Source organism: Monodon monoceros, unplaced genomic scaffold (assembly GCF_005190385.1).
Source record: "Monodon monoceros isolate NGI ecotype Baffin Bay Population unplaced genomic scaffold, NGI_Narwhal_1 Super_Scaffold_12, whole genome shotgun sequence".
NCBI classification, from domain to species: Eukaryota; Metazoa; Chordata; class Mammalia; order Artiodactyla; family Monodontidae; genus Monodon; species Monodon monoceros.
In genome coordinates this window covers 147,393,146-147,412,067 of record NW_021703768.1, presented here as the reverse complement: position 1 = coordinate 147,412,067, position 18,922 = coordinate 147,393,146, and the positions used below count along the sequence as shown (strand labels likewise).

At 53.0% G+C, this 18,922-nt stretch overlaps 1 protein-coding gene across 1 annotated transcript in view; it reads right to left on the bottom strand.

Moving 5' to 3' along the window:
* The window catches only part of ERGIC1 (endoplasmic reticulum-golgi intermediate compartment 1), a 106,187-nt gene that overhangs the window by 24,191 nt on the left and 63,074 nt on the right, over positions 1-18,922 (bottom strand). Inside the window, exons 4-6 of the mRNA XM_029219219.1 lie at positions 13,669-13,763; positions 9,651-9,775; positions 163-267 (exon numbers count right to left, since the gene is read on the bottom strand). Coding sequence (XP_029075052.1) covers positions 163-267; positions 9,651-9,775; positions 13,669-13,763 — 325 coding nt within the window. The remainder of the gene's footprint in view (positions 1-162; positions 268-9,650; positions 9,776-13,668; positions 13,764-18,922) is intronic.

Here is an 18,922-nt window from a genome sequence, read left to right as displayed (position 1 = left end):
CGTATGCTCAGAAGCAAGGCAGAGGGGTTGTGTGATGGAGCAGAGGCTCGAAGGGCATGACCCTTCTGGAGGGCATCTCTCTATGTCCAGGGAGGACAGAAGGCTCTGGTGATGCAGCCCCTGGACACCCACCTCCAGCCACCCCATCTGTGCCCCTCTCACCTGCAGCGTGTCCCCAAAGGAGAGCTTGTGGATGACATGGGTCATGTCCGGGTTCTGTGGCTGGGCTGTGGCACTGTGTGTGGACACGTGGAAGTTGCCCGGGACCTGGGGGAGAGATGGAAAGTTTAGGAGTTGGGTCGGCTGCCCCAGAGGGTGGGGTGCAGGGCTTCACCCTGCGGTCAGGCAGATCTGGATTTGGATCCCAGCTTGGCCACTTCCTGGCAGAGGAACTTGACAGGAGCCTCTGGTTCCTCGTCTGTGGAAAGGGGGTGTCAACAGTGGCTACCCGAGAGGACTGCTGGGGCTGTGGGTGGGAGGGTGCATGTGAAGGACCCAGCTGGGTGCGTGGCTCAAGACCACGGCTCAAAAAGGCAGCTGCCCACCATCAGCTTCCTGGCTGTTTCCCCCCCAGGGGGTCGGGGAATGACCTTTAGGCCTGCAGACTAACGAAGCTTCCTTGAACTCCAGATCAGCACCGTCACCCACCCAAATCTGCCCCATCACTCTAGACTGGGGGTTCCTTAAGGCAAGACCACAGCAGCCCACTTTCCTCCCTGGGTCTCAAGGCTGTGCAGGGCACAGCCAGTGAGAGTTACTGAATGAATGTCTACTCAGTGAACGGCGCTGAGGAGGCCTCCACGGAGTCTCCGGGGGCCTCTCTCCTCCCAGCTACTCAGACCAACCCTTGGTGTCATCCTGGCCCCGTCTTTCTCTCACACTGACGTCCCACCCAACAGGAAATGCTGTCGCCTCCACCCTCGAGCCGCCCAGCATCTGAGCCCTCAGGCCTCCACTGCCTCCCTAGACCAGACAAGGCGGCAGCCTTCCCACTGGGCTCCGGGCTTCTGCCCTTGGGGTCCCCAGGCCTTTCCCCAACAGTAGCCAGAGGGGGCCTTTTGAACCCAATGTTTGATCCCGTCACCCCTCTGCCCAGGACCCTCCAAGGCTTCCCTTCTCTTGAGTTGAAGCCACATCCTCACGTCCTCTTCTGCTTATTCCCTCTGGCCACGCCGGCCTCCTGCTGCGCCGACCAACAGTGCCAGTGTGGTCCTCGGGCCTTTGTGCCTGTGCCCCCTTCCTGGAACCCTTTTCCACATGGTTCTCCCTCAGGCCTCTGCTCTGGAGCCTGACTGACCCCCACATCCCCCAAGCCCCTTACGTCGCTAAAGCACTCAGCATCACCCACCATCTTATCCTCATCTTGTTCTCATCTGTGTCCTCCCACGAGAATATAAGCTCCATGCTGGCAGGGTTTTTGTCTGATTTGATGCTGTATTCCCCAGGCTCTGGCACAGAGCAGGTGCTTAATAAATATGTACGGGATGAATTAAAGAATGAGTAAATGACATTAATCCTTAAAACAGCACTTTTGGCTTTGACACCTGGTAATTCCCATTTTACAGAAAAGGAAACTGAGGCTCAGAGCAGTGAAGAAACTTGCTATGGTCACCTGTCAAAATCGCGGCCATCAGACTTCCCTGGTGGCGCAGTGGTTAAGAATCCTCCTGCCAACGCAGGGGACACGGGTTTGAGCCCTGCTCTGGGACGATCCCACATGCCGCGGAGCAACTAAGCCCCTGTGCCACAACTACTGAGCCTGTGCTCTACAGCCTGTGAGCCACAACTACTGAGCCCGTGTGCCACAACTAGTGAAGCCTGTGCGCCTAGAGCCCGTGCTCCACAGCAAGAGAAGTCACCGCAATGACAAGCCCGCGCACCACAACGAAGACCCAACGCAGCCAAAAATAAATAAAAATATAATAAATAAATTAAAAAAACAACAACCCACGGCCATTGACCTCAGCGGCCCTGGGCTGATGGCCACGTGGAGCCAGCCTTTGAGGAGGTGCAAAGCTCGGGAAATGATCCAGACGAAAGCCTGGCCTTGGATGAGCCCCTGGCCTGCTGTGACACAGACTTGGAACAGAAAATGAGACTGCATGACCTACACTGGACCAGAGGGATGCAAAGACTGTGGGAGCCATGGGGAAGGGCCCTCAACGCAGCTGTGGGTGTTCTCAGGGGAAAGAACAACCTGTGCTAAGGCTCTGAAGATGAGTCTGCATCACTCAGGAATAAGGGGAAAGGCATTTGGGCAGAGGGAACAGCATGAACAAGTATGGAGATCAGAAACTGCCCAGTTGGTGGGCATGTGTAAGAAACTAGAAGAGTTTGGTATTACTGAACCCCGAATAAAAGAGAGGCCTGGGGGAGTGGCCACAGCAGGAAACAAAGAGGCATTAAGAGGGAGGTGGGGCTGTTTAGCAAAGGCCCCAAACACCACACTGAAAAACTCAGGGTTTATTTTATTCCAGCTCAACAAAAGTTTAACGAGCTGCACTAGAGGAAGGAATAAGGTTTACGGCTTAGCATCCGCTTATTTTGTAAGCACGCCTGTCTCAAACACAAAGTTGTGGGTTTCCTGCAGGAATATTAATGTCTTCACTAGGGCCTAAGCTTTGGACTGACGTGAGAGGTACCAGGCTAACAGGGCATGGCCCAGGCTCAGTGAGCTCACAGTCAAGTGTGTCATCGGCTGCTTGGAAGAGGGGGCAACCTGCTGGGTCTGGATGGGGTGAACAGAAACAACAGCTCGGCAAGATCTCCCTGGAGGGATAGCACTGCCCGCTTCAGGGGCCCAATTACCCGTGGTAGAGTAGCAGGTGAGGGCCACATGCGGGCTCCAGTCCATCCTCTCTTCCTAGCTGTGGGACCTTGGGCAAGGTCATTAACCACTCTGTGCCTCAGTTTCTCCATCAAGAAAATGGGGATAATAACCAAAAAAGGTTATGGGAGGATTAAATGAGGTGAATACAAAGCCGATGGCAGGTGTTATTGGGTTGGGTTTACAGGATGAACATGTTTGAGCCAAGAGACAAGAACCCTCCCAGAAGAGGGAACAAGCATGTACATGGGCAGGGTGTGGGGAAAACCCTACTGTATTCTAAAAATACTTTAAACTTCATTTTTACTTATATAAATAATACCTGGATATATTTTCACTATTAAAAATCCATGTGATAGGGCTTCCCTGGTGGCGCAGTGGTTGAGAGTCCGCCTGCCGATGCAGGGGGCACGGGTTCGTGCCCCGGTCCGGGAGGATCCCACATGCCGCGGAGCGGCTGGGCCCGTGAGCCACGGCCGCTGAGCCTGCGCGTCCGGAGCCTGTGCTCCGCAACGGGAGAGGCCACAACAGTGAGAGCCCGTGTACCGCAAAAAAAAAAAAAAAAAAAAATCCATGTGATAAAGTCAGAACTAAAGTCCCCATTGCCTACCGCCCCCAGAAGTAAGAAGAAAATAGCATCCGGTGTGCATCCTTCAGAGTTTTTCTATGCAGTGACATGCGGCCTCCCATGGACAGGGCCGTGGGCGGAGTTCAGAACTGGGTTTGGAGTCTGGGCCTCATGCTCCCAGAGTTAGGTGAGTCAAGGAGGCTGGCGCCCGCACATCTGCCACCCGCTGCTGCCCCTTGAGGCTGTGACTCAGTGACCCACACCCCCTCGGCATGGAATCCATCACAGGTGGCTGACTCACGCCAGCACACGCTGGGCTGAAGAAAGCAAAGACGACGCTTTTAGAGCTGTGACTTAGGAACCTACGTCATTGTCTCTGACGGGTTTTAAAAACATATAGATGGAGCCAGGCCCCAAACCCTGGCCCATCCTGTCCTCCTCCAGGGTGGCTGGGTGATTGAGCAAGGACTCCGGGCTGCTGGGGGCCTGCTGGGGGCTGCTGGTGCAGCTTGAAACATGTGAACTCTGACATCCGGCTGCTGGCTGACTTCCTGATGGACGGATAAGGGGGCCACAGGGCAAGTATGAGCCTGATGCTGGGAGATATAGGGGCAGGGGCCAGCTGCTGACCTCACCTGTCATCACGGCTGGCTTTCTTATCTGAGCACCCCTTGACTAGGAGCTCCAGGAAGGCACGAACTCTTAACCTTCCAAGGGTGGGGGGCAGAGGCTGGCCTGAGCTGTGACCGAGATGCTGGCCAGAAGCAGCAACAAGCAGGGGTGCAGGAGACAGAGCAGGGGCCCTGGTGCCAGGCAGCCTGGGTTCAAATCCTAGCTCCCGGCCCTTTAGCAGGTCACTTAATCCCCTGTGCCTGTTTCCTTAGGACTGTTACAAGGACTAAATGAGTTAATACTGGTAAAGGGTCGGGTGAGAGCCCAACGGGCGACGGCAGCCAAAAGGTGAGGGCTGGTGTGACCCTCTTCTAGAATCTCAGCTGCCCCCTGACCAGAGAAGACCCACTTCTTGGATGTTATCCATGCACATTTCATGAGCATACTTGCAGCCAAGTGACGGCGGGTGCCAGATGATGAGATCACAGACACCCCGCTGACAGGAGATAAGGCCAGCCGGGGAAGGGCACCGAGACTTGTCCCATCCCTACTGCCATATGGGCTTTACAAATTTTAATCTGTTCACAACTTACAACCTGTGAGCGCAGTATCATTATCCCATTTTACAGATGAGGAAACCAAGGCTGAGAGAGGCTAAACTGCCCAGTCATTCAACCAGTGAGCACTGTAGCCAGGATTCTCAACCATAGGTCTGTCTGACCCCAAACAGCAAGCTCCGGTTCAGCCAGAGCCAGCGGGGGGCCTCACTGGAGCCTAAGGGAAGCCACCCACAGCCTGAGGCATGTTTGCCAAGCTGAGGAGAGCGTGGCGCTGGGCGATCTCCTGGGTGGTTGTCCTGTCTCTCCTGTGCCCACCCCATACTCGGTGCTGAGTAAACGTGGTCCCTCCTGTTCACCGTCTGAGGTGTTTATATCTGTTTAACCCAGGTGATCATACCCTCCTAGGGGAGGCCCCCCAATAGGGAGACATGAATGTGTCTGTTCATCTTCAACCATCCTTCAACCCTGAAGACAGGCCTTCCCTTATGACCCTATCTCAGTGGGTCTCCTCCTCAATTCCCCACCATAATACCCCCTTCATTCTCTTCCTGGCTGCTTCATCAAATTATATATTGGCTTGTTTGAATGTTTACCTGTCACCCCACAATAGACTGTAAGTGCCACTAAGGGCAGGGACACCAGTTGCTTCTCTGGGCACTGCACCCCAGTACCAAGTGTGGAGCCAGGCACACAGCAGACCCTCAAGAGCAGGATGTATGAGTGAATGAGCCGGGGGCGGGGGGCGGGGGGCAATGGTCAAAGGAAGTCAGAATGTGATATGGACAAGAGCAACATAAGGATCATGATGGGAGGGGCAGGGGCAGGGGAGGGCTCCCACTCAGGCACGCATGTCAACGAGGCCTGTGGGTGAGCAGCAGCTCTCCAGGCACACAGATGGGGGCAGAGAGAGGGCATCAGAGGCAGAGTGAGGAGAGCCTGGCCCACCAACAATTCGCCCACCTCCCTGCATTGTGCCCACACTGGCCTTCCCTCATCTCCAAGGCGTGCCCTCCACTGCAGCCAGCATCCCAAGGGTTTGGCTGTGCAGTGGCCCCTTTCTCTCCCACATGGGCTTTCCCTGCAGCACATGGGTCAGTGGTCCACCCCATCCTTGCAGCACCAGCCCTCCTCTTTGATTCATGTTCTCTTCCAGATTCTGGGGCCCACTCAGCCCTGGTTTCCCCCTACCTATCTGGCTGCTCCTTCTATCTTTCCTCCCCACTTCTAAACACTGGCATGCACCAGAAATCGGTCCTCAAACTGCATCCTTATCAAGACCTTAGGTTCTTACATTTTTGGTGCCGTGGACCCGTTGCCAGTCTGCCGACACCTACGTTGTAAATGCCTTAAAAGTTTCGAATGCATAAAACACACAGGATCACAGAGGAAAGAAACGATGTTTTAAACAGTAATTACAATAGATCAAACATTTGCACATGCGTCTTTATTAATGCAGCAAATAACGAGACCTGGTCGCGGATCAACAAATTACTGTACTTTCAAAACAGCAATGAATGTAAACAGCATCTCAGAATGATCTGTGACAATTTTAATGTGATGTTCATATCGGCAATTTCTATTGGTGACACGGTCAAGGGTGCTGCTAATGCTACTATGGTCCATTGCCTACGTTCATCATAGAAGAGAACGCTAAATTTGACTTAGAGCTTCGTAAAAATAAACGTCATTTTCTTCCCCATACAGGTCCACAGACTCTTTGAATTTCATCTGCATTCCCTGGGGCGTCTGTGGACCCCAGGTTTAGAACGTTCTACACCTCTCCCTAGGTCATCTAGCTTAGACCAATGATCCTCAAACATGAGTGGCATCAGGATCCCCTGCGGGGCTTGTTATAACACAGATTCAGTAGATCCAAAGTGGGGCCTGAGAATCTGCATTCTTTTCTTTTTTTCTTTCTTTTTTTTTTTGCGGTACACGGGCCTCTCACTGTTGTGGCCTCTCCCGTTGCGGAGCACAGGCTCCGGACGCGCAGGCTCAGCGGCCATGGCTCACGGGCCCAGCCGCTCTGCTGCATGTGGGATCTTCCCGGACCGGGGCACGAACCCATGTCCCCTGCATCGGCAGGCGGACTCTCAACCACTGCGCCACCAGGGAAGCCCTAGAATCTGCCTTCTTAACAAGTTCCAGATGATGCTGATACTGCTGGTTTGGGGGCCTCACTTTGTTTGTTTTTATTGAAGTGTAATGGATTTACAATGTTGTGTTAATCTCTGCTGTACAGCAAAGTGATTCAGTTATACACATATATACATTCTTTTTAAAATATTCTTTTCCATTATGGTTTATCACAGATATTGAATACAATTAGTTCCCCGTGCTATACAGTAGGACCTTGCTGTTTATCCATTCTATATATAATAGTTTGCGTCTGCTAACCCCAAACTCCCAATCCATCCCTTCCCCACTCTCCCTCCCCCTTGATTACCACAAGTCTGCTCTCTATGTCTGTGAGCCTGTTTCTGTTTTGTAGATAAGTTTGTGCCATATTTTAGATTCCACATATAAGTGATATCGTATGGTATTGGTCTTTCTCTGTCTGACTTACTTCACTTAGTATAATAATCATCTAGGTCCATCCATGTTGCTGCAATCTGAGGGCCCCACTTTGGACAGCACTGATGTAGACCTAGGAAGACCATCATCTGTTTACCGATGACTCCTACATTTACATCTCCAGCCCAGAGCTCTCTCCTGCACTCCACAAGCACCCCCTCAACTTCCAATTTAACATCTCTAATGGGAATCCTGAATGAAATGTGTCCAAAACTGAAAGACCGAGTCCCAGCCCCACCTTGCACAGAATCCATGCTTTCCCAAGTTTCCATACTTAGAAAATGGGTCTGCCTCGTTGTCAAGACAAAAACCGAAGAGGTTTCTCTGATTCCACTCTTGCCCTCACCACCCACAACCAACTGATCAGTAAGTCTTGTTGACTCCACTCCCTAATCCGGACCCTTCTCTCCAATGCCACTGCCACAAGCACTGTGTGTGACCTCTGCTCTTGGTCCTGTCCAGTCTCTCCCCAAACAGACGACAGAGTGATCTTTCTAAAGGTTTGCTGTCCAGGAGAACTCTCCCTGATGATGGAAATGTTTCTTATCTGTGCTAACACGGTAGCCACTAGCCACATGGGGCTATGGGGCGCCTGCAGTGTGGCTAGTGAGACTGGGGGCCTGAATTTTACTTAATTTTAATCAACTTAAATGGAGCTGGTGGCTACTGTATTCGATAGTGCAGTTATAAAGCATAAATCTGACTGCACTGCTTCCCTGCTTAAAACCTTCAAATGGCAAAGAGAGTCCCCAAGAACCACACCTCCCAGCACCCGCACCCTTGGGTGGTCCCCCCCTCCCCCATGGAACCCGGGCCAGCACCTAATTCCTGTTAAGCCATAAAGTTTGGCAGAAGTGATAGTCTCTGCTTTAGCACTTAAGGAGCCCTGAGCTGTCATGGAAGAAAACCACATGGGGAGACCACGTGGAGACAGAGAGACAGGTCCAGGTGTCCCAAGCAACTGGGCCAAGCCTCGCAGCCATCCAGCGGGGACTGCAGGAAGGACGGCTCACTGTCTAAAGGGGTCATTAGCTCCAGATCGTTGTTTCCAGTGAAACTCGGGCCCAGTGCGGCTAGAGCCTCTGACTTTTAAAAGCCAGAAATCTGGACTCCCGGTCTTTTGATATTGGCTCTGATGGATCTGAATACTGTATGGGGCAAATGTAACTGGTTTTGGGGTTGTGTGTGGCCAGTGAGTTTGCAACCTCTGACTGAGATGGCAGGGATTAGAGGAAGGGCATCTGAGCAGAGGCTACGGGAGGCCAGGCAGAAGCCAGTGGCTCAGCCTGGCTGGGACTGGGAAGGGGAGTTGTGGGACATGGGGATAACTGTGCAACCTTGGCTGAGTCTGGGTCTCAGGTTCCTCATCTGTAAAATGGTGCCAACCTCACAGGGCTGTTGAGAGGCTCCACTGTGATAACACATAAAAAGAGCCGAGAAGGGACTTCCCTGTTGGTCCAGTGGTTAAGACTCTGTGCTTCCAATGCAGGGGGCCTGGGTTCGATCCCTGGTCAGGGAACTGGATCCCGCATGCCACAACTAAGAGCCTGCATGCAGCAACTAAAGATCCCACATGCCACAGCAAAGATCCTGTGTGCGGCAATGAAGATGCCGTGCGCCGCAATTAAGACCCGGCACACAAAAATAAATAAATAAATCTTATAGAAAAAAGAGCCGAGAGGAGTGCTGGCTGCTGCCGGGATTCTCCAGCTCTCCCAAATGCACCGCGCTCACACCTTTAACTTAGGATCTGAAGTTCCTGGTTCTAGCGACAAAACAACAGCAATACCTGAATGGTCCTTTGGAGCTGACCAGGTACTTTCAAACCCATCCACTCTCACTCCTCCCCTGCTTCATTCCTCATCACAGCACTTACCACCCACTGAAATGCTTTTCACCTTGCACACTGTCTGCCTCGCTCCACTAGAACAGAAGCCCCGCCAGTGCAAGAACGCTGCCCACCTAGTCCAGGCATTGCCCAGAGCCAGGAACCCACCCTGGAACACAGCAGGTGCTCCATAAAAGTGTTTTGAATGAATGAATGTGTAAGAGCTCATTTAATCATCACATACACTTTGTAAAGTAGAAGGTATCATATTATTATATCATCACATCCTCAGCCTAAAGGTGTGAAAACTGAGGTTAAGACAGCTCTAGTGACCTGGAGGGCATTGCTTGGCCAAGATGGGGTAGGGCTAGAACGCACACTTGGGCTCAGGGCTGCCAATTCTATCGTCTTCTCACCACCCACTCCTTCTGCGTTGAGGAGAGAAGTAGCTCCTTCCTGAACCAGCCAGCTGGGGCTCCAAACCTCAGGGAGCCTGAAACCCAACCCCCCGGATTCTCAGCAGGAACCGTCAGGTGCCTGGATGCTGGCCCTCAGCTTGTCAGGGCTCTGGACACAGGGGAGGGCAAGTGGGCACACAGCTCCACCATCCAGTTTCCAGGGAGGAAGGGGACCACGGGGATGGGGAACAAGGTGAGAGGGGACCAGGCAGGGTCTCTGTACCTTGTTGATGCTGAACTGCCCCTCGAAGCGGCAGCCCACCCCATTGTTCAGCGGGATCTTCATCGAGTTGTCAATGTGCCCCACTTCGTGCCTGCCCATCTCATCCTGGATGTCGAGCCCGACCACTGCAGGAGGCAAGGAGAGAAGAGTCACAAACATCCAGAAAAACGGGACCAGTCCCCTCCTCTCGGGACCCCTCATTCATCCACTTCATGGACAGGCAGGGCCCCCGGCCATCCAGGAGCTCACAGTCTAGGGCCCAGAGCCACAGAGAAAGGGTCAGCCAGCAGAGGAGGAGGAGAAAGTGATGGCTGGACCGAGAGCGAGTGACCGCTCCTGTCCCCTGCCACTGCCACTGCCGGCTGGAAAGCGTCGGGGAAGGCAGTAGCTAAGTGGGCCAGGGATGGAGGACTGCAGGCTGCAGGGGTGCAGAGCCTGCTAACTGTGAGGCTGCAGGGAGGCAGCAGAGGCTCAGGCTTGGGAGGTGGTCTGAATCCTGGCCCTGCCTTTTATCAGCTTGCAACCTTGGCTGAGGCACTTAACCTCTCCATGCCTTGGTTTCCTTCTCTGTAAATGGCGGGGGTGGGGGGAGGGAGTGAGGAGTGGGCGGGGATAACAATTAAAGCTTCCCTGGAGAATCAGGAGGATCAGATAATTAATATGTGTCGAAAATGCTTAGAACGGGGCCTGATGCTCAGTAGGTGGCAAGCACATAATAAATGTCAGCACTTACTACATCTCAGACAGTCTCTGGGTTCCCTGGGCATCATTCAGGCTCAGGCAGTCATTCATTCACACCTTCCTTTACCCAATGCCCGCTCCTCCAGGCCTTGCCCTCCAGGAGTGTGGGCACTTTTCTGGGTTCCTCAGTGCACTAAATGGGAAGCCTGGGGCCCGGAGTCCTGGTCCTGACTCCAATGTGACTCTCCATCACCTCCTGTGACTCAGCTTCCTAATGTGCAAAATGGGCAGGTCCAGGCCAACTGTATTTCCCCTGAGATGGTCCAAGAGGCAAGCGAGGACCCCTGTAAACTATGGAAATGCAGCGATTTCCCTGATAGGAGCGCTAGAAAGCAGGCTGCGATACAGAGAAAGAGCAGCTGGAAGCAATTTTCAGTGAGCTGACTGTAAAAGGGGAAAATGGGAAGAACCCGGTTTTCCTCAATGGGCATGGAAGTATGCGAGGGCCCATCCATAGAAGGGAGTGTGATGCGCCACTAAAAATGATGCTTCCGGGTCTGTCGTGCGTGGGAAATGCTGATGTCGTAATGTTCGGATTTAAAGAAATGCAAGCAGGTCCCCGTCTGACTCAGCAGTTCCGCCCCCGGGGAGCCCGTCCTCCAGACGCACACACATCCAGACGTGTGCACAAGGCTCTGGGCAACCTTATTTGAAATTGTGACGACTGGAAGCAACCCAACTGCTTGTCAACGGGGGACTGGTCAATGGCACAGCCCCCTCCGGAATGCTGTGCAGTGGGTACAAGGAATGAGCTAAACCCATATGTGGGGAGGGGCAGTCTGAGCTCTGGGGCTGTCTGGGCTGTCCTGTCTGTCCTATCCTGTGGTTCCTGGCTCTGCCCCCTACACCGTGGCACCTCGAGCAAGTTACCTAACCTTTTTGTGCCTCAGTTGCTTGTTCTATCCTAGGTTTGCGAGGATTAAAAAAATAAAACAGAACTTACTATGGGCTAGACACTCTTCCAAGTGCCTTTTCCATAAGAAGGCACCATCTGAACATCCCTGTGGGGAAGATAATATTATCAGACCCATCCTATACTGGGGGACACTGACGCACAGAGAGGTTAAGTAACTTGCCTGAGACCTCACAGCTAAGAAACAGTGGTGCTTGGGTTGAAACCCACAGAGTCTGGATCCAGAGCCCACACCCTTTGGCTACTCTGCTAGAGCACCTCTCATCTTAAGGCACAAACACGGCCAAAGGATTCTGGACAGGGCCTGCCCCCGAGTAAGAGCTGAATAAATGGCAGCTGTGGTTATTATTTTACTAATATTATGAGTAATATAAGAACAGCTCCAAGACATAAATGGAAAAAACAAGAAATCCCAGAAAGGTTTCCTGTAGTTGGGTCCCAGTTATGTAAAAAGAAAAAAAAAAAAAAAAAACACCAAACATGACATATGTTTGCAGACAGACAGACAGAGATACATAGGGGTGAGTGAAGGGGTCCCAATTGCTAACAGGGGCTTCCTCTGCGGTGGTTGACATGTGGGAAGCACGTACTTCTTTTACTTTTTTCTTTATATATTTCTGTATTTTGAACATGTATCTTTTTTAAAAATAAAAAAATGTATCCGTGTATTAGTTGTTTACCAGAAAAAGATTATTTTTAAAAGCAGGATATGAGAATGCACAGGCAGCATGATCTCAGCCATGTTTAGAAATGCAGGGAACGGAAGGCCAACCGGATGGAACAGCATCAAATGTCAACTGATGTTGTCAGCGGGGGTGGAATTACGGGTGACTTCTCTCTCTGCTGCTCTGGATTTTCCAAAGGTATAATAGTGAGCACGCATTTTCTTTTTCCTATAATAAAAATTCGAAGTTCTTTTAAAGAAAAGCCTAAGTGCGGGGCTCTAGTGGGAGCCGCTGGGGTGGGCAGGGCCCGGTGGATCAGCACAGCCAGCAGCTTCAGGTCACCCACCCCTCCTGGGCCACCACCTGGAGCGGGGACCGAGCCTGGAACCACATCCTTTCCTGCCCCTGCCCCCCTGGTCCCAGTCCTCTGGCCTAAGAATTTCTTTGCTCCAGAGACACAACCAACTCCTGAATGAGAAGCTGCCAGACAAATTATTTTTCTGAGAGAAAGAGAAAAAATAAAAATAAAACCAACCCATTTCAACAGGTTTCCTGGCTCGGGGCCCACTGTGCATTCAAAACTGTGATGTAATTCTCACCAAAAGCAATAACAGAGCTGAATCTTTCCCTATCTCTGCCACAGACCCGCCCAATGTTCTGCCTTTCAGGAGGAAGGGAGGGAGGAGGAGGAGAAGGGCCGGCATGGGGTCCGTGCCAGGCTGGGGCAGAGGGACAGCTGGAAACCCAGCCTGCTTGTTAACAAATCTAGGAACCAGCTCATTAGATTCTCCCAACAACCTCAAGCAAGAGATGGCACTATGCCCATTTCACAGTTGAGGAAATTGAGGCTCGGAGGGGTCACCTTAGCCAGGTTCACACAGTTTTAGTAAACAAAGGAGCCAGAATCTGACTCTAAACCAGACTCCCAATAGGTTTTGTTTTCCACAGGTAATTCATCCTCCTGGTTGAAACACATCAAGTAAAACAAAACAAAACACACAGACACACAATGGAGTGTGAAGTCAAAAAGGATGTTTCCCACGGCTGCTAACAGCTCAGAGCTGCATCCTTCTCCTGGCGACTGCTCTTGGCTGGTTGGAGGTCCCCTTGCCTTGGGATGCCTGGGAGGTTACACGGCCCCCACTCATCCCCCCACTCATCCCCCCACACCGCCCTGTACCCATCAGCCGAGGATATGGATACTAACAGCCCAGCCCCCTTGCTACCAGGCGAGACAGACTACGATGTCATTCACACCCCATGGCTCCCTGTGGGATCAGGCCGCAATTAGACGTCAGCTGAAGACACACCGCTGCCTGTCTTCTCACCTCCCTCATGCCCTTACAGGTTCCTCCTGGGAGCCCTCTCTCAATAAACCACTTGCAGAAAATCTACGTTTTACTTCTTGGGAGCGTGACCTCAGAGACACCACGCCCCCCGCCCCCCCCTCCCTGCAACATGGCTACTCTCCAGAGATAAACCGTTGGCAGTGTCTTGTGTTTCCTTATTCCAAAAAACATCCAAGTGCGTGCACATTTGATTACGTCCTGCCCCACGAAAGTGGGGAGAGTTTCCTGCTGCCCGTTGTTTGCAGCTTGCCATCCACTTAACTTGTCCCGGTCATCTCGCCATTTCTGCACACACAGCACTGTCTAGAGGAAGTGTCTTGCCGGAGCAGAGGGCTGCTGGGAATACTCACATTCACAGTGCAAATTGGGTAGACTGATGTTCAGGCTGACGTCAATTTTGCCCCCGCTGTCCTTGTCCGGGTCATCGACGTACAACTCATTCACACTGAAGGAGACAAGTACAGAAGCCTTGTTGAGATGGGGACACCCATCCCAGCTGCAGGGGACAGCTAGGGACACTTCACTTGGTGACCACTGCTCAGACAACCCAGACTCCCATCTGGGGGAAGCCTGGACCTGCTCAGGCACGGGGTGGGGGGGGGGGGGGGGGGCGGGCAGGGCTCCCATCTCCGTGGCGCTCTCCAAATGCGGGCCTTACCCCTTAGAAGGAGGGGAGGAGGACTGGACGGGATGGCGGCAAGAGCACGGAGTCAGACGGATTCACTTTCCAATCCTGACTCTGCCACTTTTCTATGGAACTCAGGCAGATAACTTCACCTCTGAGATAACTTCACCTCTGTGAACCCTTCTGTTAAACGGGGATACCACCACCCACTGTTAATGGGGTGTTTTGAACACTCACATGAGAATTGAGACCATTCTAGGGATCAGGGCCTGGTACCAACAGGCACACGGTTCCTGACTCCCTCCTCTCTTGAGCTCCCCCCACTCAGCCCCCCACCCTCCCAACCCCCCAGCCAGCTGGGAAGTCGAGGATTCTCTGGGTACTCATCCTCACCCAGGCTCTCACAAAGCCCTAGACACAGCTAGACTAATACACGTATTACTTTCCTGTGGCTGCTGGAATGAATTATCACCAAGTTAATGGCTTCAAACAATACACACTTATTCTCTTATACTTCTGGAGGTCCGAAGTCTGAGATGGGTCTGCAGGGCTGAACTCCTGGGGAGAATCGGTTTTCTTGCCCTTTTCAGCTTCTAGAGGCCTCGGCTCATAGCCCCTTCCTCCATCTCCCAAGCCAGCCGCAGGGCATCTTCTCTCCTCTGACCTCCTAACTCCCTCTCGTAAGGACTCTTGTGATTCCATCCTGCCCAGCTGGATAACCCAGGATCATCCCCCATCTCAAGACCCTTGACATAACCACATGTGTAAAGTTCCCTTTACCATGTAAGGTAACATACCTGCAGCCCTCAGGGACAGGGACGTGGGCATCTAGGTGGGGCGGGGGAGGCACAGTGTGGGCAGGTGGCTCCGTGGACAGCTAGGCCACCTTGCTGTTGGGGACAATGGCACCACACTGGGATCTGTTAGCAATATGCTAAGTATTCAACAAATACTTTTTGAGCATTTACTACCCGGCAGGCACTAGAGACAGTGACGAACCAGACAGACACGGTCTCTGCCTTCATTGAGCTTAGAGAGATCACTCAGCTCCTAAAGAAACACCTTATCCCAACTTTGATGGAAAGCTGCGGGGTGCCGTGCGAGGGACTCATGGGGTGATGGACCCCTGGGGAGAGTGGGCTGGGACGCCGTCTCTGGGAGTTGAGGTCTGAAGGATGAATAGGCTGTCCTGGCAAAGAGGGAGGGAGAGTCGTCGGGACAGCACTGCAGAGGTCTGGAAGCGGGAAGGGCATGGGTCGTTGGGGTAATTGGACAAAGGTCACCACGGCTGCAGCAACAGAGCAAAGGGAAGTGGGTGCGATGCAGTCGGAGAAGGGCGGGGGGCAGGTTAGGTGGGCCAGAGGCCATCAGACTGGATCCTAAGCACAGCAGCACGGTCAGGCTGGCACTTCGATAGGATCCCTCTGGAGGCTTAGGACCAACCAGAGGGCCCCGTGCACTAGGGAGACCTGGGAGGCTGCTGCAGTGGTGCAGGTCAGAGATGGTGGCCTGGACCCAGAGTGGTGGGGATGGAGAGGAGGGAGGGATGCAGGTATGGTGTACGGAGCAGCCAGGACTCGCTGATGGACAGGGCACAGGGGCGGGTCGAGGGAGGCATGCAAGCAGACGGCCACGTTTCTTTCTGGAACCATTCACTGGGCTGGGAGCCCCTGGAAGAGAAGCAGGACTATTGGGGAGGGAAAGGTACCGGGTCCCGTACGGCCGTGCCGAGCTCAAGGTGACTTGGAGACACCGCCAAGGAGCTGCTGAGTGGACACCAGATGGCTGTGGCTGAAGCTCACTTCTGATTCCCAGGTAAACTCCCCGCGGGGAGAGGGCACCGATTCTAAAGGCCAGCCTAACGGGCAGCTACGGGGCAGTGCTTGAGGTGGCCGGGCCATGGTTATTTTAAACATGAATCAGGCCCCGTGGGTCCTGTCCACAGGCTGTAAAATAAAGGATTGTCAGCTCTAAGCAACTGGTCTCTAAGACAGCCTTGTAAATGGCCACTTCTTTGTGAAAGAATGAGTCCGGCCAGGGCAAGGGCACTTCATTTTTACTAAGACCCTGTCTTTGTGCCCCTGGCTCCTAGTGTGATACAGCTGATGCTCAATTAACAAGAAAAGGTAGGCTCAGAAAGATACCTAGAGCTTGTTTCCTTGTGGGGGTCACAAGGATGTTCCCAGAGACAAGAGAGCAACAGGCTCGGTTTAGCCTTCAGATCGCTGGGCCTCCAGGCCATTAAGCCAGGAGAGGCCCCAATCAGGCCTATATGCATTCATCGTATCCCTTCTGCTCCTGTGAAATGTCCTGATCCCTATTTTATTTAGTTATTTATCTTGGCTGTGCCACGCGACATGCGGGATCTTAGTTCCCTGACCAGGGATCAAACCCGTGCCCCCTGCAGTGGAAGCGTGGAGTCCTAACCACTGGACCACCAGGGAATTCCGCTGATCCCCATTTTAGAACCAGGAAACTGAGGCTCAGAGAAGGTGAGTTCCATCCCCAAGGTCACACAGCAAGAGCTGGCCAAGATGGAGCCCCAGCTCAGGTCTGCCTTCCACCAGGCTCTCCAGGGCTCATGCTGCCTCCCCTCCCTCTCGTCCTCAGCATCCGGGGTCAAAGGAGAAATTGAGCGGGGCCCTTGTCCTCTGAGGCCACAGGGTGTGAGAGAGGAGACAGGGGCCTGGGCTTGGCAGGCTCATAGCGTTGGCCCACGTCAGAGATCAGGAAGAACAAATGAGCCAGCGGCAGAAGAGCTCTGGGGACCACAGGAGGTTATGCTGGAGGAAAATCAACTTCTTCACGGCCAAATGGTCTTTCTTAAGCCTTCAGTGCCCAATTTCTACCCCTGCCTTAATTCGCAGCTCTGTAGGGTTGCTGAGTAATGAGATCACTGAGTGATTAACAGAACATCACGGAGGGAGCGCCCCCAGCTTCCCTTCCCAGCTGAGTGAGACTCTTCCTTGAAGCTACTCACCTTTCCTACCTGGGAGGCTGGGCCCTTGCACATCACTGAGGGATTGTGGGATGATGTCATCCCCTGGCAATCCTCTGGAGGTGACCTCAACACAGAGCGAGGTGAATCCCAGGTGTGGCACCAAGGTGAGCTCACCCTCAAGGCCCCAGGAGGCCTCTCCCAGCCCACGGAGCCCAGGCTCCCAGGGGCTGAAGTGCCGCCTCAGACAAAGGGGCCGAAGTGTTGGGGAGGAGATGGAAAACTCACCGGCCTGCAGAGCTTGGGGCCAGTCTGGTTACGTAAGGCCAGGACTGGCTGCTCCCAGGCACCTTCCGTAAGGGCTCCGGGCCGCAGGATCAACACGGTTCAATCACCTGTGCCGCCTGCCCAGTGAGGTCGATACAGCCGCCTTCCACGTCCAAGGAAAATGTTCCAGGGCCCCTGGGCTCCTGCCACCCCATGCCAGCGCTGCAGGCCTGCCCTCAGCACCACTCGCAGGTGCCTGCCAAGGCTAGTTAACGTTATTGGCTGAACTGATTTTAAAAGGCAAACAGAGGCTAGAAATCAGCCCACCTGGAGGGAAAATCAATGCTTTTTGTGGATTCACCACTGCTGTTTGGGGGCTCTTGTGGGCCTGACTCCTCCCGTCACCAGCATGGGTGATGAGAACCCGTGGGGCAGTGGCAGACAGATGTGGGCTCACCGCCTGGCTCTGCCACTTGGAAGCTGGGGGACCTGGGACTAGTTGCTTCCCCTCTCTGAGCCTCGATTTCCTCAACTGTCAAACTGGGAAAGCTTTCTATGAAGTCTGAAGATAGGCAAGATCAATCTATGGTAATAAAAGTCAGAACAGTGGTGGTGGCGGTGGTGGTTCCTGACTGGGAGGGGGCTCCAGGGAACCTCTCAGGAGGTGGAGACATGTTGTCTTGATGGGGCGATGGTGACACGGGTGGGAACACAGGCAAGCATTCATCAAGCCTCACCTTTAACATTCGTGCACTTTGACGTTTGTACATTATACACATACCTCACGAGAAAGAAGGAAAGGATAAAAGGAAAGAGGGGAGGAAGAAAAGGAGAAAAAGAGGGATAATGGTTCTAGCTACTTCACAGGCCTGTGTGAGGAGTCGCAGTAAAGCTGCAGGCTGTCCCGGGGCCAGGGGTGTGCGTGTTATCATCTGTGTCTGAGGGCCTAGCACAGAGCACAGGCCCCTCTGGGTAAAGAGAATAAGGCGGCGTGTTGGATTTCCATGCTCTCAGGGTTCAAATCCTAGCTCTGCTACCCACTGGCTGGCTGACCTTCTACAAGGGGCTTTGCCTTCTTCACCAGCCTCAATTTCCCCAGATGTGAAATAGGGACAACCATAGACATAATCTTAGGAAACAGTATGTGCCCAATGAATGTTCACTACTTTTATTGTTATTATTAATATCACAATGTTTACCGAGTTGATAATCACAGGCACAGCGACAGGATCCACTTCACAGCACTGTGGTGAGGATGAAACATGTGTGCAAGGCCCCTGGTATATTCTAAGGCCCACACAAAAGCTTGCCTTGCTTATAACTAATCCAAGATGTCCCGGTTCTGAGCACCCAGCCGGTGCCAGGCACTGTGCTGGGGCCTTTCACATATATCTGTACTATCTCATTTAAACAGCAAGCCAGCGTTCAATAGGAGTTACTGTTCTCTTTTCACAAGGATGAAACTGGGCTCAGAGGAAGGAAGATAAAAGATTGACCAAGATCACACAGCCAGGAAGAGGCAGAGGCAGGATTGGACGCTGGAGCCACTGATGCCCAGAACCATGCTTTTTCCACCACATTCCACTGGGTGGGGCAGGATCAATGAAAGACCGAGAGGCAGGTGGCCCCCAAGCAGACCTGCGATGCAGGGGCCACCATCTTTCTGATAATCTGCAGATGCCCACCCCACACCACCCATGGCCCAAGTACCTACAGGACAGGAGGTGCTAAGGGTTCCTCTCCCTTTGTGTCCCCCTCAAGCCTCCCTCTGTCA